Below are 23,243 nucleotides of genomic sequence, written 5' to 3' on the forward strand. Positions count from 1 at the left end.
AAATATCGGACTGCAAAGAATCTTCACACTTTTTTGAAACATGTTATGTCGAAAAAGCTGTCGATTACGTATAAATCAGGGCAGTTAATTGTTTATAGGTGAAATGCGAGCATTTCAAGAACTTAGGTGAGATAAAATTGATCTTTAAAAAGATTGTTATTAAATTTTAGATTGTCTGAAAACCTATTTGTCTGCAACTTCCTGTAGAATTTTAGAAGTTGTTAAAAATTGTAGTACTAAAACAGAAAAAAAACTGTTTCATTTGAAATTGGAGCATCACTGATGTTACTTCTGTGCAAAAGTCTGAAGAAAGGCAACTCACAATAAATTTAAGAAAATAGTCAGTTCTTCGCAATACGCAAACAAAGTACCGGCCTCAGAAATGACTCTTAAAGAAAGACTCCAAGGTTGAATTATTATTTGAAAAACTGAAAATTCATCTTTTTTGTTCGGTTCTGTTCCTGGAAAAAATAGTAAACAAAATGTTTTCAACAAATTTTTCGGCATATAACGACAGTTTTTCCGAGTTTTTTTTTTGAAAACCGAACAATAGTTTTGATTAGAAACTGAACTCATAATTAGATTCTACAGCAATCTTAATTGTTCCGGCCACTGAAAATGGGGATGAATTTGTATTTGTGTGATGTGTAGTTTTGTTTTTCTTTTTGTTTTGCAAGCAAAATCTGGTACCACAACTAATCATCAGAATGGGTCGAGTAATTTTAAGGCATATTCAGTCGTGAATCGAACAACATTAAAAATATGGGAAATATTTTTCTCAGTGTTGAGAAAAATCCTTTTGAAATGCTTGATTTTTGGTCCAACTTCCCTCAAATAAAAAGAGCTAGAGCAGGCTCTTTTGTTTTTCAACAAGGAGCAGTGCCAGAAGAAATCATCGGAATAATTGAACGATATATCAAATTAAAGCTATTTCAGCCCTGATTCGAACAGTTATCACAGTGTCGAGAAAAACTGCTTAAAAGTTTTTGATTTTCAGTACAATTTCGAGCAAGTAAAATGAGCGAGCAGGCGTATTATCGAAAGATACGCTGTTAGATTTAATTTGACTCTGGAAGTTTATTAATTGAATTTTGCAGTGCAGTTTTGAAAATAAAAACTTCAAAAATTTTAAATAAAAAGCTTCCCAAAAAAAAATTTAATAATTTTTTTAAATTTTTTCATGTTTTTTTTTTGTTTTTCTCAGCGTTTTCCCACAAAAAAATTACCCAATAAAACTCGTTTCAACTTCAAGGCTAGACAGTGCCTGCCCTTTTTTGTCCAAAAGTTTGCCTTCACCGATTCTTTTCAGTCTGAAACAAATCAACTCAAAACAGCAACCACCATGCTAAAAAAAGAATTTTTAGCACACCGATTCGCGCCATGAAGTATTGTGATTTAATTCATACAATCATTGCCTGAACAGCTTGCTTATAAAACCTAACTAATATTTTGCCATCAGACTCGCTCAATGATATAACTTGTATTGTTTCAAATTTTTGTAGCTTGATTATCTTGCTAAGAAACACTTGAATTTTCGCCAACTGATTTGGTATATGTAAAAATTTTAAATTTTTCAAAGCTTCGAAGCTGGAACAACTTATTTAAAACAAATTCGATACAAATTCGATATATAAAACACAAGCGATTCGGTCTATGAAATAACCTGAACTTGAAAAATTCAAAGTTCATTAGCCTGAACAACTTGCGTAGAAAAATTAAACGTTTCGCGAACCGATTAGTTCTGAGAAATAACGTGAAACACTTCAAGATTTTTTAGACCGAATCGATTGGCAAAAAATTTAAATTTTTCTAGGAAAACAATTTCAGCTATAAAATTTTTTGTTATTTCCTGTTAGTTCGCCGACTGAATTGAAAACGAAATTTTTAAACTTTCTACGCAAGATGTTCAAGCTATGAAACTTTGAACAGCTTGCGTATCAAACTGAAATATTTTGCGAACCAATTTGGTCTCTGAAACAATTTGAATTAACTCAAACTGTTATAGCTGGGATTGTTTGTCTGAAATAATTGAATTTTTTGTGATCACTCTGGAATATTTCTAAAACTCTTTGACTGCGGCTTCAATGGAAAAACCTTAACGTTTTGCCATCCGGTTTGCTTTATGAAATCACTTGAAAAGTTTTAAAACTAAATTTCATTTTCTTGAGAAGCTTGCATAGAGATACCTCATATTTTTGTCGAGTGGTTCGGTCTAAGAAACAATTTGATAGATTTCAAATTTTCCTAGCGTGAAAAGAAAAACTTAGATTTCTTGCGATCCATTTCGCTTCATAAAAAAATGAAATATTTCATAGTTGATACTTCAATATCTTGCTTTAAAGAGCTTAATTTTTTTTTGAACCGATGCTGTCTATGAAGTTTAAAGTTTTTCAAATAGTTGTACGGTATGGTTTAACTTTAAATTGTTCGAACCTTATTTGCTTGAATAGCTTGATCAGAACAACAAGTTTTTTTGCGATTCCATTGATGCTTGGAAACGGGCTTTCTGGTTATACATGAATTTGCGCTGGAAAATAGCGATCACTGGAAAAGTACACAAAAAGCGACAATTAACGGTGGGACTTCAACCCGGGCTGACTACTTTTGTCATTTGGAACAAAAGTATTTATCAAAACGAAATTTGTAAGCTGAAAGTTTCATTTTCTTCTGGAAAAAACTCCTCAGTAATCAATGCATTCAAAATTAATGGGAAAATTATATTTAAAAAATTTTATTTGCCTCATTAATAATAATTATCTACAATTTAATTGCACTCAGTTTGTGTAGAAAAGAATCCATTAATTTAAATCAAAAAAAACTCGTAGTTTTTTCAGGTCAACTGAATTTGAATCATAGTCAAATTAGCTTCAAGGGTTTGAATTCGGTGATGTCTTTTCGAACATGTTATTCGGTTGGTCGGTGTTTACTATTGTTGTTGGTTGATGCTGTTGGGTTTCTTTGCCCTTCATTTTTAGCATAGCTGTCTTGTTGTGTTTTCGGATCTCGGCCGCGTCCTTTTTCTGTTTTCTCCACTTAGCACGCCTGTTTTTGAACCAGACCTGAAATGAAAAACATTTTGGTTCAATAATATCTTTCACGAATAAAGTGGAAAGCAATATGATTCAAATAAAATCTTTCACAAAGACTTTTGAGTATTTTTCAACTGATTTAGCAATCCAAGACCAAGTTAACATCCTCCTCCTCCCCCCACTAAAAAAAAACAGTTTAGGGGGGAGGATGTTAAGTTGGTTCGAAAAATGAAGGATCTGCAAGGAACCCAATCAAAGAAATAATTTATATTAAACACTAGAGTTATTAAGAAAAGATTTTGGATCAAACTAAGATTCTACACCTCATTCTCATTTTGGATTTTCGGTTTGAAAACGCTTTAGTGCTGCGTGCGGAAAATCCAGCTTAGGTGAGTTAAAACAATTTAGGAGAGGAGAGGGGGTGGGGTGTGTTTAACTTGGGCCGAAATTTCAAAGAAAACTTCACAACTCTACTTTTTTCTTGATAGAGCAACTTTAAAAACGAAGCTGACTTCAAGAAGTTCAAGTTTTCTGTTAAAAGTAGAATTTTATATTCTTGAGCTGGGTCAAATAAAGTTTTGCCAACTGATAGATTCATAATTTTTAAAATTCCAGTTATATTAGTCCAGCAGTAAAAAAAAATCCAAATGGGAAACTTAAAACTGAACTGGTGTTTTATTTTGCAAATATGCTTATCGTTTTATCGATCTCTCAGAATTGGTGTTGTAATTAGCTCATTTCCTCTGGTAACTTCCATAAAATGGGATTTGGGTGCGGCGATTACGATCTGTTTATTTTGTTGTTCAAAGTCGTAGACGACTCATTTTTGATAACTGTTTTTCCGGCCACCTGCTAAACTCTAGGCTTCTAATTTCACTTACTCTGACCTCCCATATGGCATAATTCCATAGTAGCATAAAATTAAAAATAACTTAATCTAAATTCCACATATAAACGAAAAGCTTATGAAATAACCGCGACTTTTTAATGTAAAAATTTCTGTTGATTATGTTGAATAAAAGCTAATTTCAAATCCCAAATCGTATCAAATAATCTTATGAGTTTCTTCTTTGAATTAAAATGTCTGTTGATTATGATCGCTGAGCTGAGATAGTTTTTTAAGAGATCCTACAAGAACCTAATTATTTCCTTGTAAGTATTTGCTTTTCATTTTTGCCATTCGTTTTTTTTTTCATTAAAACGCATTTTTTAAAAACGCTTCGGATTTATGCCAGTTAAGGTTTATGCTATTTGAGGCGGAATGGTTCTCTATTTGCGTATCATTTAACAGATTTTTGTGCTGGGAGTATGTCTAATCGAAAAGTGAAGTTATCTAAGGTGTTGTGATGCTAGTGATGGGGGATGTTTATTCACGCCGTGTGAACAGATTATATCTCTTGATTGCTTCCGTGGCTATCACTTAAAGCCCATCCTGTCTCAATTTAGAGACCGCAACCGGAAGGAACGGAACAATCACCCCCCCCCCCCCCCCAACTCTCTCTCCCTCTCTCTCTCTCTCTCTCTCTCTCTATTGGATTGGCCTATACTGATTGTGCCACCAGATCCCATGACGGCCCTCAGCCCTCCAGTCGATTAATAAAAATTGCAGAACCCCTTCCCTATTTATAAGCCAGCTCATTGAGAAGATAGTTGTCTAGAACTTTTGGATCTCTTTAACTATATCCCCCCTCGGGTACCTAGGAACGAGTATCCCCCCTATAAAGAAACGAATCAACTTTTAAGCATATGAGAATTTTATACCTAGTAAGAAATCCCCTCTTGCAAAAGGTGTATATAGTTAACGATATCCGAACTTTCTGTGTACGGTGGACGATGAATGGTGCAACGTCTACAATCGAAACGAGACAAATTCGAGCTAACCAAGATTTCCATGAAAGGACCGAAGAATCCTGGAAAAAGATCTCATAAAATTACCAAACGCCGTAATATTTCAGTAGTTTTTTTATTGTTTGTAAGAGTTAATAATTAGCCAAACATTTTTGAGTCGCGCCTGCATTTTTATGTGATTAAACACAAAAGCTGCATTAAAACATTTAAAAAGACAGAAAACCATGTGCTTTTTTGAGAATTTACCCCTCAAAGCACACTAATGACCAAAACCAACAAAAAGTAGCTTTTTGTATAATATATCGAAAAAAAATCGAAAATATTTCCTTTGGTTTTGGTCATTAGTGTATAATATATCGTCAAAAAATCCGCTGTGAGAGGTGAAAAAAGCAATGATCAGAGATGTCCTCCCGATAATGAAACCGCTGTTGAATAGAACTGCGAAGAAATAAAAGGTGAGCGGTGGTGAAGTGTTTACGTCTCCGCCTCTCAATCGAAAGGTCGGATGTTCGAGGCCCACCATGATCCGTGCTCGTTGCTTGAGGGTGAAGCAACATTAACCAGCCTAGAAAAATAACCAAAAAAATTGCTTGTAGTTCTGAAACAGGGGCACAACAGCGGTTCGCCGTGATGAGCTGTACAGCTCTTGTGTTGGTCCTTTCCCCCGTGGATAAATGGTCTTAATTTAAAAGACATTTCTGATAGGCTTCGGAGCAATGACTCAAACTAGCTGAGCAAACTTTTGTTCACCCTCAAAAAAACGAACACAGATCACGGCGGGACTCGAACTCATAATCTGTGGTTTAGACTCAGCGTTCTTACCTCAACTCTCTCCTCCTTGAGTGACAGTTTTTGAGCGACACCCTCCCGCGTGACCACATCTGGATAGTGACACTTCAGAAATGCCTCTTCTAACTCTTTCAGCTGCTCCTCGGAAAAAATAGTTCGATGCCTTCTTTTCCGCCGAGCCAAACTTGAACACAATATTCAAAATTTAACTTCGTTGAAATAAAATCTATTTGTTACATGTTATGGTTAATTTTCGAAAGCTGCAATTATAACTAAACATTGAAAATTCAAATTTTTTTTTTGAATAGGATCAATTACAAGTCTTTATACTAGCAAATTGACTAGAGATGTAAAAAATAACAAAACATCAGCTTTTACTGATTTTCGAGAGGGAATTTTTTTTTCAATTGAGCTCTCAAAACTGTGAAAAAACTCGATTTCAGCCATTTTTTTTATTTTTGCAGTAACTTTGTTAAAAAAGACGTATTAGGGCATCTTTAGAAAGTTACAAAAATGCTTCATCCCTTTTCGTTCTCTGGTAAGAAAAGTGTGCTTCGGTTTACGTTTCAGACAACTTTATTCTTAATTAAAAACTGACAATTTAAAGTGTTTCTTCCAATTAAAGTAGATCCTCGGCTTATTTTATAGCGAGTTTAAAGTAATTTTCACATACCTTGCGCGCATCAAAGCTCCCTGCCACAAAGCCACGTTCTGCATATGCGCCGCTGCCACCCCAAGGGTTCCCGCTCCGACTCCAACTCCCAGGGTTCCCGCGGACCCTGCGCCTCCTGGAGACGTCATCATTTGCTGGTGCAAATCATCCGCTGCCGTGTTACTGTTCTGCGCCATGACTGTTCCGCCGGTCGCGACAGCCGATGCCGCCGCTGCTGCTGCGTTGCGGAACAGCTCTGGTCTCGAGATGAATTGCGGGAGGGTATTCTGGGGGCTGTCTTGTTGCTGCAGGGGGAGCGAAATCATCTGTTGCTGTTGCTGGGGGGTTGAAGTCCTTGGAGAGTTTTGGAGGGCGTGAGTCTGCAGCAGATGTTTCAACAGGTATGCGGCGGCGTGATTGTCTTCGGATCTCAGTTGTGACTCGGGATTATGAACATCGAGTCCCGCTGAAAACAAGCATAGCTATTTAGTCTCAACTAATCCTATTAACTATACAGTTCAATTTACGATGGCTAACTATGACCGACAATTTAGATTGTGGTATGTTGATCTGAATCGAACTCCTCAGGTATTTGAGCATTTTGAGTTTTCCTTTTTTGCATTTTTAGACTTGATTTTTTATTTTTTCTAATTGCGGTGCGGAAAAATATGATCATTGAATGTCTTTTAAAGCAAAAAAAATGGTTTTGGTCGTAAGTTTCTAACCTTTTAAGGGTGACGTAGAACAACCCGATCATTGATTTTTTTGAATAGTTTCTCTTTCTCTTAACATTATTTTCTCCATTTTGGGGCCCACAAGGTGAAAATCAATGTTTGTGAAAACTTAACTTATATCAAATCAACTTTGTTACAACTACAAACTACACAACAAAACTACACTAAAGAAAAGCAATCTCCACCCAGGAAACTTTTAATTTCAATCTGAAAAAAATGCTTACAGTTCGGGCTAATTTTGCTGAAATTATACGGAGGTTGCTGTTGTTGTTGTTGCTGTTGTTGTTGATTCACAAACGCACTGTTGAGCTGGGCTGTCAAACTATTCTGCTGTTGTTGGTGATTATGGTGAGCTGAGGGGGAGATCGAAATTCCACCACTCAGTTGGGGGTGTGCTGCAATACTATCCACAGTATTGATCAGGGCGGCTAAACTGCTATTGTTGCTCTTATTGTTGCTGATATTATTATCGGCCAATAGAACTGTCGGCTGTAAGACCGAATTCAGGATCGAAACAGGTAGACTATGTTGCAGTTGTTGCATTTGCAGATGTTCATTTTGCCGAAATTGTTGGTTTTTCAGCACACTTTCGAGAAGAAACTGCTGCATATGAAGTGGTAGTTTCGAAAAAACTATGTTGTTGTTTTCGCAAAGTCCTGAAATCCCGAGGAGAGAGTTTGCAGTCGGGATATCATGCTCGTTTTTTATTGGAAAGGGCAAGTGCTGGGCAAATCCGTTCGGCGGCGAAAGAATGTCGTCGATTTTGAATGACGACATATCAGATTTTTTAAATTGATTTTTTTTCGAGTTTTCAACAAAATTTGAAATTTTTAGCAAGATAATAATTATTCAATCAAGCTGTGCTAACTAGTTGACTACCATTACGCGTTTCTTGTTTGCTAATCAAAGATAGGTAAGCTAAAAATTAGCCAGTTTATCGCGATTTTGTTGGTGCGATTTTAAACACTTGTAGTGTAAGTTGTAATCAAGTTAAGTTGAACACGAATCAAATGTTAGTTATTACTGATTAATTTTACACTTTTTATGTTTTACAAACAACTATTGGTTCATTTTTTAATCAATGCCAGAGCGGCAAAACTGACCAGATTTTTTGGACTGTTTTTGGCGGGTGAGAAAAGTGAAAGTGATTGCTTGGTTGTTGATTTTTATCAGTTATAATAACAGTTTTACATTAGACTGTTTCCGCTTAGATGCGTGATTAACTCGTGAACTAACTTAGCTCACACCTGTCATTGAAAAATTTCCGCTTTTGTCCGGATGCTTCAAGATTACTTTTTATCCCTATTGTCACTAGTACTAACTGCTTAGCTCTCATCTCTGTAGCAGTTGTAGAACAGTGTGAAATAACTTGTCAACGTCCTTTGTTCAAGCCTGAAATTAATCCCCCATAAGCATCTTTTCTTTAATTTATCCCCACGACCAGTTTACTAATCCAAAAAATCATAAAAACACTCGTTAAGTTTAGCAGAAAGTAATAACAGTAAATACTGCAAAATAATAATGGGTAGGATTTCCGCTTTAATTCTATCTTTGTGGCTGTATAACTTAATCTTTTTTTGAAAAAACATGGAGCTCTTTTAGTTTTTTATTGAAAAACCGCATAAAGCTGGTAATTAAAACACTTGTCTAGTTGATGTGATTTTTTTCAAAGAGAGAAAATTTGCTCCATTGTTAATCAATTTCGCATCTGACAACCTTTAGATGGTTTGTTATTTGTCCAAGCTTTCATAGCTATTAGCCAGAAAAAAGCCAGATTTCAAAAATAAGCTTTATTAGCAGCGCTGCAGTCATACGGTCGACCAGTTTCGAGCAGTTTTTTTCTGAAACGAGAAAAAAAACATATGGATAATAGAATCTATGCGAAAAATTTCTAAGTTCAGCAAAAAAATCATGAAAAACTTTCGAGAAAAAGATGAGAAAATTTCGAGAAACGATTTTGCAAGACATATCTGACTTTTTAAAAAAGTAATCCGTTTCTGTACAAGAAGCACAGAATGTTCCAAGCATTTCGCGAACAATTTTTTTAAAGCAATCGCAATCAAGAGTATCCTATCCGGTCGCTGAATAAGAAACACTGAAAGCTCTGGCCTGATAAAAAAGTCAGATATTTTTGTTCCCCCGACCATTGAAAATGGGGAGGAACTTTGTATACAGGTGTCATTTAGTTTTTTTTCTTTTTTCGTTTTCCACGCAAAATCAGCTACCACGAATAATCATCGGACTGGGTTGAGTGATATATCATATTGAAACTCTGTCACTCGTGATTTGAACAACATTAAGGAATTTTCAAAAAAAATTGCCAGTTTAGAGAAAAACTGGTCTAAAATTTTTGATTTTTAGTCTGTTTCAAGCAAGTAACGTTCATTATTTAGGCTTAAATGCATATACAAATTTAGACGGCTTACATAGCTCTTTTCTGGCAAAAAAAATTTTTGAAAAAATTTGAAATTTATAGAGCAAAAAAATTGAATTAAGAAATTTAAAAAACGTCTGAAATGTTTATGCCTAATTCACTAATATTCTAAGCGTTTGTATCTAGCTCTATCATCACACGCCGTAAAAAGGCACTAACTTGAAAAAAGAATTCTGAGAATGTGGTCGGAACATTCTGAGCTACTTGCACAGCAACCGGCTATCCTTGTTTTTATTTGGAAATAGTTTTCCAAATTTTTCAATAAGTTTTGTATTGAGACAAAATATTGGGTACGGCGTATCATTTTTGGAGAATAGCTAAATTCTTCTTGCCTTAAATATGTATCTGACGAACGCTACTCGCCCAAAATTAAACTGAAAACAAAAAAACTTCCAGCCGATTTTTCTCGACACTGACTTCGTTTTTTTTGAAACTTCTCAGTGGTAGTAACAAAAATGATTGAAATATGCTTTGAAGGACTAATTTAGTTTTGTTTTTTAAAAGTTCAAAACTTCTTTAACTTAAAGTCAAGTTTTGGCTTAGCTGATATAGTCTTACAAAAATCATCTGAAAATAAAAGAAACAGGAAAGACGTAGTTGGGCACAAAATTTAAAAAAGCCGCCTTCAGGCAACGGAGACCACGGGATTCGAACTCGGACCTCCCGAGGAAGCATCACTGGTTTTAATCACGTAGTCGCTTCTGGTATTCTGTTTTTTTTTCACGCATACCATATCATTCAAAATCGGGAAGCAAAGAAGTCGCTTTAATAAAGCGGATATAGCTACATATAAGGTTTAAATAACTTTTGAATTAAAATTAGCAACTTCATCGACCAAAACACTTTTAAGGCAACTTCTTGCATTCGTTTAGCTCACAGAAACATTTTGTAAGCAAAAAGGCAAAAATGTTGTAGTTTGGATCAAGTTTACACCCTCATGCTTGATTCTGATTGGCTGAAAAGTTAACATCCCCCAACGGCTTGCTTTGGGAGTGGAGATTGGAGGAGGGAGGATGTTAACTTGGTCCGATTATGTGAGCTTACCACTTGATCGCAACACCTCTGGTTTTTTGAACTTTTGCTGATTTTATTTCTTTGTTTGTTTAATTTACCCCGACTACTTTTCGTGAGTACTTTAGAACAAGTTTGTCGTTGTTGTAGAACAAGACAAGTCTTCTCGACAACCGAAGTACCGTCGTGATTAGACACCAATTGAGAGATCTAAGCAGGTTGTCGCTTTTCATTCTGCTCTGATAACAACTTTTTCGTCCCATAACTAAAGAGTGATTTATTAATCTAACATTTTCACGAGTTTTTATCGCTCGTTCAACAACTCTTTGCAACTTAATTCGAGATTTTGAACGCTTAATGAGAACACATCGTTTACATGCAGTTTAATCCGGCTTGTCGTAAGAATGAAGATTGTTTTGTTAGAATATCAAAAAATGTAGTCTATTTGTTGTTTGTCTTTTCAATAGAAAACAACACTTAAGCCGTGATTACTTTTATCTTGCATAGACACCTTGATGACAAGCTGCTTGGCGAGCAAGCGCAGATTAACAAGTAGCCACAAGTGACTTTAGTAATTTATTTCATCACTTTTTTTCTATCCTCCCCTTTTTTATTGATGTCATTTATCAAATATATCTCGATTATAAAAATTGAAGATAACAAAACTCTCTTGTGAAGGCGCTCGACCAGATCAGCTTAAGCTGGATTGTTTACGATGGTACTACTTTGTGTAAGACTTGCTTGTATTTTAGTGAGCGTAAACACTCTTCACCACTTTCAACAACACTTCGCTTGTTCTCGCCACAATTAAGCTGCTGGTTAAATGTACCACTCAAACGACCACTCAAGGGGCCGAACGTCACATAAATCGAACCGCTTCACAATCAACAAGTACCATTTTACCAATCAAATCAAAGAGTAAAACTGAATCGTGTTTCCTCGCTAATCGGTCTTTGAGTGGATCGGCGCTCCGGGCGGGTTGTTCGAACACCACCGAGCGTTAAATGCTCCCTCATAACAGAAGTAATTATGACAACTTGGGACCTGTGAATATTTAATACGGCATACAAAACAATTTAAACGCATAAAATGATATCCAATTCAATCGTATGAACAACATTACTCCGTTGCCAGTGGCAAGTGCAGGAATTTTTTGAGCGAGGGGGCGGTTTTAACGTTTTTGAACTTTTTTGTGGCGGTTGAACTTTTTTGGATTGTTGTCGACTTCCATCGGTCGACCTTACTGATTTCCAAGCTCCCTAAAACACTAAAAAGATCGTATTTTGCTGAGCGAAAAAGTCTGCGCCGCAAGCGAGCATTTGAAAAAAAAAACGGGCAAAAAATAACACAAAAAAAATTAGCAAAAATCGAAAAAATTTTCAATATACGGAAAATTGTTGTTATATTACTTTCATATATGAAAAACGATTGTCGTAAAATTTTCGGTTTGTATGGAACTGTACAACATTTTATGATAAACATTTTTTCAAATACGAAATTTGTATGACACGCACCTTCGGCCAATCGGGGCAATTAACGCCATAGCTGACGTTTAAAGCGTTCTATCAGACCGAAAATCCGGTCTAAATTTGTTTGCTATCCAAATCATTTGAGTCTCAGGTAAATTGAAATTATTTTCGGAGCAAAGCAATACTCAACGAAAAAATGATACCGAGTCCAGCCTCAATTGGTTTTTAAACTCAGATAAGATAGTTTTACCAAAAAATAATGAATAGTAACAACCAAAAAATTTCCCAAAAAATTGACTTTATTTTAGCAAAAACCACAGTTCGGCGCATTCTCTGCTAATTGCGCAGCAACTAGCATCTCTTGTTATAACTGGGCTTTTGTGATGTCAGTTTAAAAAATGATTTTAACAAGCTGCGACCAGTTTGTTATCTTTGTTCCATAATAGATTTTTCCGCACTCCGTTCAAAACAAAATTTTTGAAAGTAATTTTCTTTGCAAATATTCTCTACTTTGAAATACAGTTAAGAGAAACAGAGTTAATAAGGGGGGGGGGGGGTGCACGACAAAAACCGTCAAACATTCTTTTAAATATTTTCTTCTTTTTTTGAAATAAAATTTTTCCACGCATAAATCCTACGGTTACGTAGCAGTTTTTAGACAACCGTGTATTCAGACACTCTATCAACCAATCAGAATCGAGACAAGGAAGATATGAAAGTCATTTCTTCCTCGTCTCGATTCTGATTGGTTAATACAGTGTCTGAATACGCGGTTTTCTAAATACAGACCGCACTCGCATCAGAATTAAAGTATAATTGGCATTCGGAATGATCAAGTAGATTCATTCAATCATTTCCCCTTCTTTTTAGTCACTCTGTTTTAATTTTACCCTTTGTTCTGACGTTTTCTAAACCCTCGTCTAATAAAAAGGATACTTTGAAAACTTAATTAATCGGATCTGATTAATAGATGAGAAAAATTCCATGGCAGTTATCTGAATTTTCCGATTCCAACAAAATATATAGAAAAAGATTTAATTTCATGATATGATGTATTAACTTGAAATACAGAAGCTGAAAATTTGAATATCAATTATTTTGGCAAATAACGTTCTAAATTACGACAATCAAACAATTCAAAAGTGCCGGACATTTATATTTTGCACAATGCCGCATAAACAGAGATTCTCCAAAAAATAACTCTGTTCAAACGTTTTTGTTTTCAACTGCCATACTTCCTTCTAAGAGCGACTATTTGGAACCATCTTCTCATCCCTCGGTCCACTGGCTGAACAGCTTTTCGTTAGCGAATTCATCGAACATTGGATAAAACGGGACCTAAACATAGGCAACTTAAACTGATGGCTAATGGAATACCTAGACGGACAAAATTCAGAATGAATAGAGTTTTGAAAAAGTCAGTTGTGCAAAAAGTATAGAGCTCGTCCGAGGAGATTTTTATTAAAGGCTTTTTTGTTCCGACCATTCAAAACGGGGAGGAACTTTTGTCATCGGGTGTGTTTTAGTTTTTTTTTAATTTTCAGGCAATGTCACGTATCACGAATAACCAATGAATTGGGTCGAGCGACATATCATTTAGAGCTCCTTCAGTCGTGATTCAAACAATTGAAAATATTCAACTTTTTTTTTCAAATGTTTCAACCCAGAAGCGAAGCTGCGCTTCGCAAACACTTGCGAGAACACTACCGAAAAGCAGCAATAAGCCTCGAATTTGCAAAAGCTCGAAAGAGCAAAAATCTGCGACCTAATAAATTTGAGTCTCACGCACTAACCATTCAGTCACGGATGCTCAAAAATCCCCGAAACATTACGAGGCCAAACTGTGCACTGGATAGGGGCACAATTTTGTGTCTCTGTATGTTCTTGGATTCCAAAGACAAATCTTTAAACCAGTAAAAACTTCATCGGAACGATCAAAGGAAATGAAAGAACAAAAGAAGAACAAAGGGAGCGTCCTTGTTGCGGAATCCACTTACATTTCACAAACTGCACAGTTTGACCTCGTACTGAAACTAGCCATCAATAACGCCGGTACATATGCTAATAAATTGCCAATTCGATGCAGCAAAAGTAGCACCAAATACGAAAAGATACAATTTTGCATGCAATACATCGCAAATCATAAAACCACATTATGTATAAATTATGCATTTCAAAAAATGCGAGATATATCGAGTTAAAAATTTTCTGAAATCGAGATTAATATTGTTATGTTGTTTGAAACAAATAGCTTTCTCCGGTTCACTCGATGAATTAAAAATGCATCAACTGAGTAAACTTATAACTGTACGAATGTCAAAGCACATGTTATCAATAAGCTGTAAAGGCGCAACAAATTGCCAATTCGACGCAGCAAATATAATGCAGCAAATAATGTTGCTTTAGGTCGCAATAACATTTACAACTCAATCGCAACAAAAGTCGCAACAATATTTGCGACTTAGGTTGGAACAAAAGAAAGTTCGTACTATACCACTTTGCTTCGCATGCGTAATCAAATTTGATTTTTTAAATTTTTAGTCTAATTTTCAGCGATAAAAAAGTAAGCTTATATTTGAAACTAAGCCTTGAAAACTTAGTTTACTAAAGTTGAATTAGTTTCCGAAATTTCTTTCAGCTCTTTCTTGTGAACAAAATTGAAAGATCGTATAAAAAAAAACAGCTTTACTTTTCAATTTTTTTTTAGTAAAACTGTTATCAAATGTTCCTGAATGTACTAGTTTAGCAGCAGTATCGAAGTTCTAGGCTTTCGTCGAGATCCTCTTATCACACCAAAATCAAAGAACGACGCAATTTACAAAAAAAAACAAGAAATTGTTTTCTTTTTTTATGAGGTCGGAACTTCCTGTGCTACTTGTCCAGCAACTGGCTAAAACAAATTTCGCATTTTCTTTTTTTAAACGGGCATTTCGAGTACAAGGAAACCAGAAAAAAAATGAGCGACTAATTTCAATTTGAATAATTTTCAATTTTTGAGCTTCAGATAAAAAATCACGGCAAAAGTTTTCCAGCTTTAAAAAACTTTGAGTATCAGATTTTCATAAGATCAACACATGTTGAGACAACTGGATTAATAAGGAACTTTTTATTCGCTGCAAAATTAAAAAAAAAACCACAATCCATTCGAAACTGAAAGTCATTCACGTGCCTACACGCCATTTCCAATTTGGTAATTGAAGAGCGTAATTAGCTTACCGTTTAGCAAATGCATTAAAAAACGCGATAACTCAACTTTAAGTGTGAATAACGTTTCAGACCTTTTTCTGAAAAAAACTGAAGCGGCCTTTATAAGTGTCTTTCTTCAGTACCGTTCGTTGACACTCGAAAATTGTTTTATACACTTCTTTTTTGAAAAAAATATCAGTTTTAACATTTACGGGACACTGTCGGTTTTTGAGCAAGTATTTAAAGTACAAGATTGAAATTTCAACACATGCTATATATTAAAGAAGCTAGCCGGATCAATACTTGAGAAACTTTGCTTGGAAATAGTAAGACAGCCACTATATCATAACTACTTTCAGAGGTGTTATTACTGTCGAACATCCTTGCAAACAATACAATGAACAAAATTTTTTTCTCTAATTTTTTTCGGTCGTTTTTCGCGGTCTAAAGAGTCAGTCACACTCATAAGATTCCGAAAGAACAAGACAACTAGCAACTCTCACATAACTTTATTTACGATTTGTCAAAAATTCAACCTGATTTAATTAATAGTTTCAGAGAAATCGACCAAAACAGGAAGAAAAAACTAGTTCATTTGCTCGCTGAAAGCAAAAAAAATGTCCCGTGACTGTACAAACAGCTCTGTTAAAATATACGCCACTGTCGAAAAATATATATATAGTGATATATGTTACATGCTTGACTATTTCTTGACTATTACATACCTTGACTATTTCTTCAAATCCTTCTTTTAATTCTGGCTCAGTGAATTTACTCTTGTAGATGTTGTAGGCCACATCAGGAACTCTCCTCACTTCGCCTTCAGTGTCAATCTGTCTCACAAAATTCAGATGTCTGGCTACTGAAACTGGAGTGTCCATGATGAAGCATCTGGCGGGAACACCTGTCAACATAGCACACATTTTCCGTTGGAGTAAAATTGCCAATGGACTCAGTACAATTTTCAAAGATTTTGGGTCACAAACATACATGAAATAAAACATCAAATTCAGCATCTTGGAAGGATAAAAGCAGTTATAAATTTATTAAACAAAAATTTCAACAGAAAAACATCAAAATGCGAACTCTTTATTCGCGTCGTTTGAAATTTGCACATGCCCGCTACTTTCTGCGAACTTGAAAAAAATTATCGACTATCTTCGAGACCAGTTAACCGCGATAAAATGCTGCGAGTAAAGATAAGACAGGTTTTTGGCTGGGAATCTGAGCAAGATGATTGCAGTTGGTCCATTCAAAAAAAACATAGCCGATAGACGGTTGCAAAACAGTCATCGAAGAAAAGAAACAGCAAAAAATGACTTTCGAATTTTAGGGGAAAATAAAAAAAAACTTGAAAGTCTCTTTGAATTTCAAAAACAATTTCTGATTGACAATTTTCTGATTAAAAAAACCAATTTTTAGAAAACGGTATCAATAGGTAGGTTTTTGATTCCAATGGGAAAACTGCCTTTTAAACTAGAAGTCGATCACGTTTACCGTGACATATACACTTTTGCTGTTCGATAGTGGATTTTACCTTCCTTTTAACAAAGGAAACGAACTGAACTGAAAAAAATAAACCAAAAGCCAAACCGCAAAACTGAGCGTAAGCAAACTTTAAGACTTTTTCCTGACAAAAAAAAATCACCAAAACCCACGAAAAAATTCTCCTATCTCACTTATAATAGATATGCAGAAAATTTCCGCTATCTTACAACTTTTTTATAAGAAAAGTTCTGAGAGATCAGCTTTTTCGCAAAAATCAAAAAAAAACGCCAAAAATTTTGAATTTGGTTTTATACCATAATAACAGATAAAAATTAGTTTTGGATAATTTAGTTTTTTTATATTATGCATGTTTTAACTGCGGACGTATTGTATGTGGGGTTCAGGTATGTATCGACAAAATTTCTAGTTGCAACCAAAAAAACTAATAGCAGAAGGTTCGTTAGCGAAACGAGCCTATTGGCCTACAAGTTTTAGTCATTGTACTCTGGAGATTTTTTGATCTGGAAGAAAAAAAAAATAAAAAGACAAAAAAATTTAAAATTTTTCGAAGTAAAAGTTTCTATTTTTCAACAGGAACAACTCCTATCTTACAACTTTCTTTTATCTCACAATCTTGTAACCTTCTTATATCCTTCTTAGAGCCTAGTAATCTTCTTAGTAGCTATCTTGTAACCTTCTTAGAGCCTAGATTTATAAGAAATTGAAAGGTTCTTAGAAGAAAAGTTCCCATATAGCGAGTTTTGACCAACCCGGGTATATATGAGAGCAACCTTTCAATTCGTGAATGACTCTTAAAAACGCAAAATGACCATTTCTAAAGAAATTAGGACAATTTTTGAGCGGCAAATTGAATATGCACAAATTGAAATTAGTATAGGTCAAACTGTGTTTTGAATAAAAAACGAAAGCATAGCCAACAGATGTTGGAATTAGAAAAAGAACAAGGCATTTAGAAAAAATTGACTTTTTTTGATTTATTTTTAATTTTCAAATTTTGACACAGGCGAAGTTGCACTTCGCAAACACAAGCAAAAATATGACCGATAACGCTACTGGGAAAAACTGAATTAATAAAACTTTGAGTCTACAGATTTTTCAAGTAACGCACGCCAATTATGACGCATTAGCAGTACCAGCCAATTTGAAAACATTTACCAACTAACAAGCCTCAAAATATAGAGCAGTCTATGGAACAGTAATAACATGAAAAAAATGAATGCAAAAAATTAAATTAAAGTTTTTTTCTTTAATTTGAGATTTTTGTAAAAATCATCCCCCCACACGCCATATTGAGTAGGAACTGATTAATTTCGCTCCTAGTAACAAATTAATTATGGCGAATAAGCTTCCTTCAACCAATTTGGAACGATTTTTATGACGGATTAAATCTCCGCTTACCCGTTAATAGAGCGAAATATATCGCGCGCTAATTGTCCTAAATTGGCCGAAATGCCAACTTTTATACACTCATAACTTAACGAAAAATGATCACAGGTGAAATATCTTTCCAAATTTAGGCTCAGGACAACTATACTTTTCGAATGATAATTTAAAAATACCGTCAAAAATGGCTTGTTAAAAAGTCGAAACTTGTCTGGAGAAAAAAAACACCCTGAGCATAAATAATCCGTAACGAAAGTCGGAACAATAATAGTCTGTGTTAAAATCCTTAGCATTGGCTGTACTTGAATAAATTGAATATGCACAAATTAAAATTATCATAGGTCAAACTGTGTTTTGAATAAAAAACGAAAGCATAGCCAACAGATGTTGGAAAATGAAAAAGAACAAGTCATCTAAAAAATATTGACATTTTCTCGATTTTTTTTTTCAATGTTCAAAATTTGACACAGAGGCAAAGTTGCACTTCGCATACGCAAGCAAAAATATGACTGATAACGCTACTGGGAAAAAATGAATGATTAAAACTTTGAGTCTACAAATTTCGTAAGTAACGCATGCCAATTCTGACGCATTAGCAGTACCAGCCAATTTGAAAACATTTACCAACTAACATGCCTTAAATTATAGAGCATGGAACAGTAATAATATGGAACAGTAATAACATGAAAAACATGAATGCAAAAAATGAAATGAAAGTTTTTTCTTTAAATTGAGATTTTTTGTGAAAATCATCACCCCACACGCCATATTGAGTAGAAAGTGATTAATTTCGCTCCTAGTAACAATTCAATTATGACGAATAAGCTTCCTTCAACCAACTTGGAACGATTTTTATGACGGATTAAATCACTGCTTACGCGTTAATGGCGCGAAATATATCGCGCGTTAATTGTCCCAAATTGGCCGAAATGGCAATTTTTATACCCCCATAATTTTACGAAAAATGATCACTGGTGAAATGTCTTTCCAAATTTAAGCTCAGGACAACAATAGTTTTTGAATGATATTTAAAAAAATGCCGTCAAAAATGGCTTGTTAAGAAGTCGAAGTTTGTCTGGAGAAAAAAACACCCCGAGCATAAATATTCCGTTACTAAAATCGGAACAATATAGTCTGTGTTAAAATCCTTAGCATTGGCTGTACTTAATAGCTGATTATTGATTATTGATTAAAAAGAAAATTTTCAAAATGAACACATTTTATCGCAAAAATATTTGCGTCGCAACAATATTTGCTACTTAGGTTGGAAAAAAAGATATTTCATACTACAACACAAGCATTGCATGTGTAATCATATATATGAGTTCAAAAATTGTTCGTGACCGACATTTTCTCGTATAATTATCCCATTGAAAGAAAACTGGATCATTAGATAATTCTTCTATTCCGCTGCAAATTCAAAAAAACAAAGGCCATTTTTGAAACTAGAAATCATTTACGTTTTTTGCTACCTTTTCACTTTTGCCGTTCGATAGTGTAGTTTGCTTTTATTTCGACCAAGAAAATGAGCTGAGCTAAAAATAAATCCAAAGTCAAACCGCGAAAGTATAAATTTGAGCGTGAATGTAATTTAAGACTTTTTCCTGAAAACAATTATCCTTCAGACCTATATAAGCGAAAATCACTTCGTTCTTTCACAATGAAAAATGGGTAAAAAATCAAGAACGAACTTTAAGTGCCAAATTTTTTACACTTAAAAATGGGTATAAAATCAAGTGCAAAATTTAAGCGCCATACTTTTCACAACTGACCGTGTTTCTTAGCTATAGCCACCGATTGAGCCCTGGAGTCCACTGATGGGTTTGTGTTGTCCACCACCACACTCTTTCCTTCCTTCAGTCCATCAATGGCCATTTACATGTTTCTAACTTTTTCATGGAATTCAATATTGAAAAAGTCACTTTAAATAGCCAAAAAATGCAAAATAAAAAACATTTTCAACGTTTAAAAAGATGCAACAAAAGACAAAGGTCGAAGTCTTAGACAGTTTCATAAATTTTGCCTCACAAGTTTTTGGTTTTTAATCAACAACACTTTCAATAATCAATATGCATATACATGTTTTTAAATTCTAGGACTAAAAACTAAAAGAGGACTGAAAGATTTTAAATGAGAAAAAGACTTCAATTCAGTACAAAAAAATTAGGAGTCTTCCCCATGTAAAAAAAATGAAATGTCCATTGTGATGCCTTGAATGCTTCTTCTGCAGCCTTGAGACATTTAGCTTCAGTTAAGAGAGTGTCCCTGTTCACGTGTGTGTAGTGGGGGTGGGGGAGGAAGAAACGACGGAAGAAGGTGCTTTTGCCGGAGGCAGGGGGTCCACACAGCACCACTAGTTCAGGAGTCAACTAATGAATGAAAACAAATAAGAACATTAACACAAACAATATCGAAATTACAACCGTCTGAAAGGCACAAAAAAGGAGAAAAACTAAGCAAAAAAGTTCTTAAAAACGTTTGTTTTTAAAACTTCACCATGCAGTCCAAACGAGGACTACAAGGGATTTCAGTATGCATCATTGCTCATTTTGCAAGAGCTTCGATATATCGCTCATATCTCAATTTGCGTGGACAAAAAAAACACATCGCCAACCAAGCAACGCTAAAGCGCTTTCCTAATCTGTGATCTGAAGAGTAGCGAATCAGATCCGAAAATACTGACCTTGTGGTATTGTTTCTCGTAGTGCGTCTTGAACAGCTCCTTGGCAGAACGAGGATCAAACGAACCCCAGTCGAACTTAGTTTCGCCGCCCTCTTCCTTGAGGAAGAAAGATTCCGGGGTGTGAAATTGGCAGCCTATATTTGCTGCGAATTGTCGGTCAGAACAGGAGAAATCTTTCTTCGCTCCTGGATAGAAAGAAAAAATATGGGATAACTAAACTACAAAAATCAGCGGGGCGAAAATATAATTTAAGCCGAACTGAAAACTTTACGAAAGCAAGCCAGATATTCCGCCATTTGGCTCTTTTACGAGAGTAGCAAATTATAGCGAATAGCAAAGTATAGCCAAAATAGCATAAAATGTTCAAAGTAAATTTTGATTTTTTTAAAATTAAACTTCAAAAACTACGTATAAACAAGTGAACTAACGTTAAACAAGAATAAAATTTTCTATATTCGACCTCTTCTTTCTGTGGTCTAAATTAGTCTGAAAACCAAAAATTGGTCTGAAACACTACAATGTGAAAACGTTCATGATATTTTTTTGCATTATCAATCACGACTGCAAGGGTTTCAATATAATAATAATTGTCCACAAGGTGTCATCAAGTAGCGAATGCTTGCTCCGCTGCGCTTACTTCAGGCAGAAGAAGAATAGTGTACGTAAATCAGTGATTGCCGCTTTATCTACTGTTACGAATTGTCGCCTCGTTATGAACATCCAACGCCCTTGAGGCGACATTTCGTAACAAGTGACAATTCGTAACAGTAGATTAAGTGGCAAACACTGATTTACGCGCACTATTCTTCTCGTACCGAATATGAGCGCAGCGGAGCAAGCAGTCGCTACTTACCGATGCCTTGTTACGAATTGCCGCCGTTACGAACAGTCACACTAGCTCTATCGCTATAGTTCCTATCCACTTTTGTGAGAAAAAAGTAAGAAACATCAGATTTTAATATTTGAAAGAACTTGGAAACATTTTAATGCAAGCTGAGAATGAACTCTGACCTGGTTTCCACTCTTTGGCTCTTCCGGCCGCGTCACCCACGAACACACACTTGGACAGATCTGGTTGTAATCCGCCATTGTGATTGGCTGCCATGAAACTCCACATCTCACAGCTTGGTTTACGGAAGTGACTGTTACCAGTTGATATGTACACCTGAAACCCAAATGAAAATCATATACTTGGTTTTGAACATCTTTGATTTTCATTACGAGGCCAAACTGTGCTTTTTGGGAAATGTGAGCGGATTCCGCAACAAGGACGCTCCCCTGGTTCTTTTTTAATTGCAATTTCTTTGATCGTTCCGACAAGACGTAACATGTTTGAAGACCTCTCGGGAATCCAGGAACATACAGATACAAACTTGTGCGCCTATCCAGTGCACAGTTTGACATCGTAATGATTGAACTCAAAGAGATATTATTCACATTTGTTTATTGCTCACACAAGCCATATTTTGATTAGAAAAAATTCTACATGAATCATCAAATACAGGCAAAATTTTGTCGCTATAATTGATTTAGGTCTGATGGCGTTCTCTCAGGTGATCTTTTTGAAGGAGAATTTTTCATTTCTAATTTTGTTTTTGTAATGACTCCATTTCGAAACAATTTATTTTTATTAAATAGAATAGTAAAAAGTTCGGGTAAGGCAAAATTAAATGACAAGTGTAAATGAACTAGTTCGGATAAATTTTGCATGCAAGGTCACCCAATATTTGTCGAAGTGGCCCGAGTTTTCAAATTTAAGTAGTATTGGAAATGCTACACTAATATAAAAAGCTATTGTTTTAATTGTTTACATAAGATTCGAGTGGACTCTTTTCTATTCTAAATTTGTTCACACCTTGAGATAAGAATAATTTTTTAGCTTAATATTTGATTCGAATTTCAACTGAACAACTAAAACTACTACAAATGCGTTAATTGTCAGTTTTCCCATTGTGGCGGGGTTGAACATCGGGAAATCATGTAAGCAATGATTCAGATGAGGGCATTCTGAATAGCTTTCAAGCAATTAAATGAAGAATAACACGTTTTTCCATGCAATTCGATCAAAGCAGTCTGTGGATTTGAGGCCTAAAGTACTCAGGTCTCGTTCAACACAATCGATTTAGCTTTTTTTGAACTTTATGCTGATCCTTTCCATGGGACTTAAACATGGTCTGTTATTTTCAACACATGGTAACTTTCTCTGCGGTAAACATGGCCATACCATCGTAGACGCGATCGCACTTGAAGCTTGTCCAGATCAACAAGACCTGTCATTTTAATCTAAACTTCATTGGTAACTCTGTCTTTATAAATTACTCCGGTAATCCCACGGGAGATTTCATATCCGCACTCGTAAGCGAGCTGAATGTTGTTTTGATCTGCGCCCAGTTTTCAGAGCAGAAGATCGGAATTGGCAGGAGACAAGCTCCGTAGATATGACTCCTTGTAATCAAGTCAATATCTTTTTCTAGCAGCAGAGGAGCAACTTGCCGCTATTTTGTCCAGAAAGCTGC

At 35.2% G+C, this 23,243-nt stretch overlaps 2 protein-coding genes across 2 annotated transcripts in view; both read right to left on the minus strand.

Annotated features, from left to right (window-relative positions):
* Window positions 1–2,745: 2,745 nt before the first annotated feature.
* Window positions 2,746–8,178, minus strand: LOC134844298 (homeobox protein goosecoid-like). The gene is made up of 4 exons (XM_063860924.1): window positions 7,277–8,178; window positions 6,340–6,784; window positions 5,700–5,850; window positions 2,746–3,059 (listed from the first exon to the last, which is right to left on the minus strand). Exons 1-4 carry the CDS (start codon window positions 7,827–7,829, stop codon window positions 2,868–2,870), a joined length of 1,341 nt encoding a protein of 446 aa, XP_063716994.1. The 5' UTR covers window positions 7,830–8,178; the 3' UTR covers window positions 2,746–2,867.
* Window positions 8,179–13,018: 4,840 nt separating this feature from the next.
* The window catches only part of LOC134844216 (uncharacterized protein F21D5.5-like), a 190,112-nt gene continuing 179,887 nt past the window's right edge, over window positions 13,019–23,243 (minus strand). The window contains exons 4-9 of the mRNA XM_063860797.1: window positions 21,739–21,892; window positions 20,728–20,912; window positions 20,255–20,413; window positions 19,817–19,898; window positions 15,878–16,056; window positions 13,019–13,304 (exon numbers count right to left, since the gene is read on the minus strand). Of these exons, the coding sequence (XP_063716867.1) occupies window positions 13,236–13,304; window positions 15,878–16,056; window positions 19,817–19,898; window positions 20,255–20,413; window positions 20,728–20,912; window positions 21,739–21,892 (828 nt within the window). The 3' untranslated portion in view covers window positions 13,019–13,235. The remainder of the gene's footprint in view (window positions 13,305–15,877; window positions 16,057–19,816; window positions 19,899–20,254; window positions 20,414–20,727; window positions 20,913–21,738; window positions 21,893–23,243) is intronic.

This window comes from Symsagittifera roscoffensis, chromosome 4, assembly GCF_963678635.1.
Source record: "Symsagittifera roscoffensis chromosome 4, txSymRosc1.1, whole genome shotgun sequence".
NCBI lineage: Eukaryota > Metazoa > Xenacoelomorpha > Acoela > Convolutidae > Symsagittifera > Symsagittifera roscoffensis.

What these genes read in the sequence shown, in the direction of transcription:
- LOC134844298 (XM_063860924.1), bottom strand. Translation starts at nt 7,829, where the DNA reads ATGTCGTCATTCAAAATCGACGACATTCTTTCGCCGCCGAACGGATTT. An exon ending in CAGCAAAATTAGCCCGAACT is followed by an intron (nt 6,785 to 7,276) that starts GTAAGCATTTTT and finishes GCTTGTTTTCAG; the next exon opens with CGGGACTCGATGTTCATAAT. An exon ending in GGAGCTTTGATGCGCGCAAG is followed by an intron (nt 5,851 to 6,339) that starts GTATGTGAAAAT and finishes ATTGTGTTCAAG; the next exon opens with TTTGGCTCGGCGGAAAAGAA.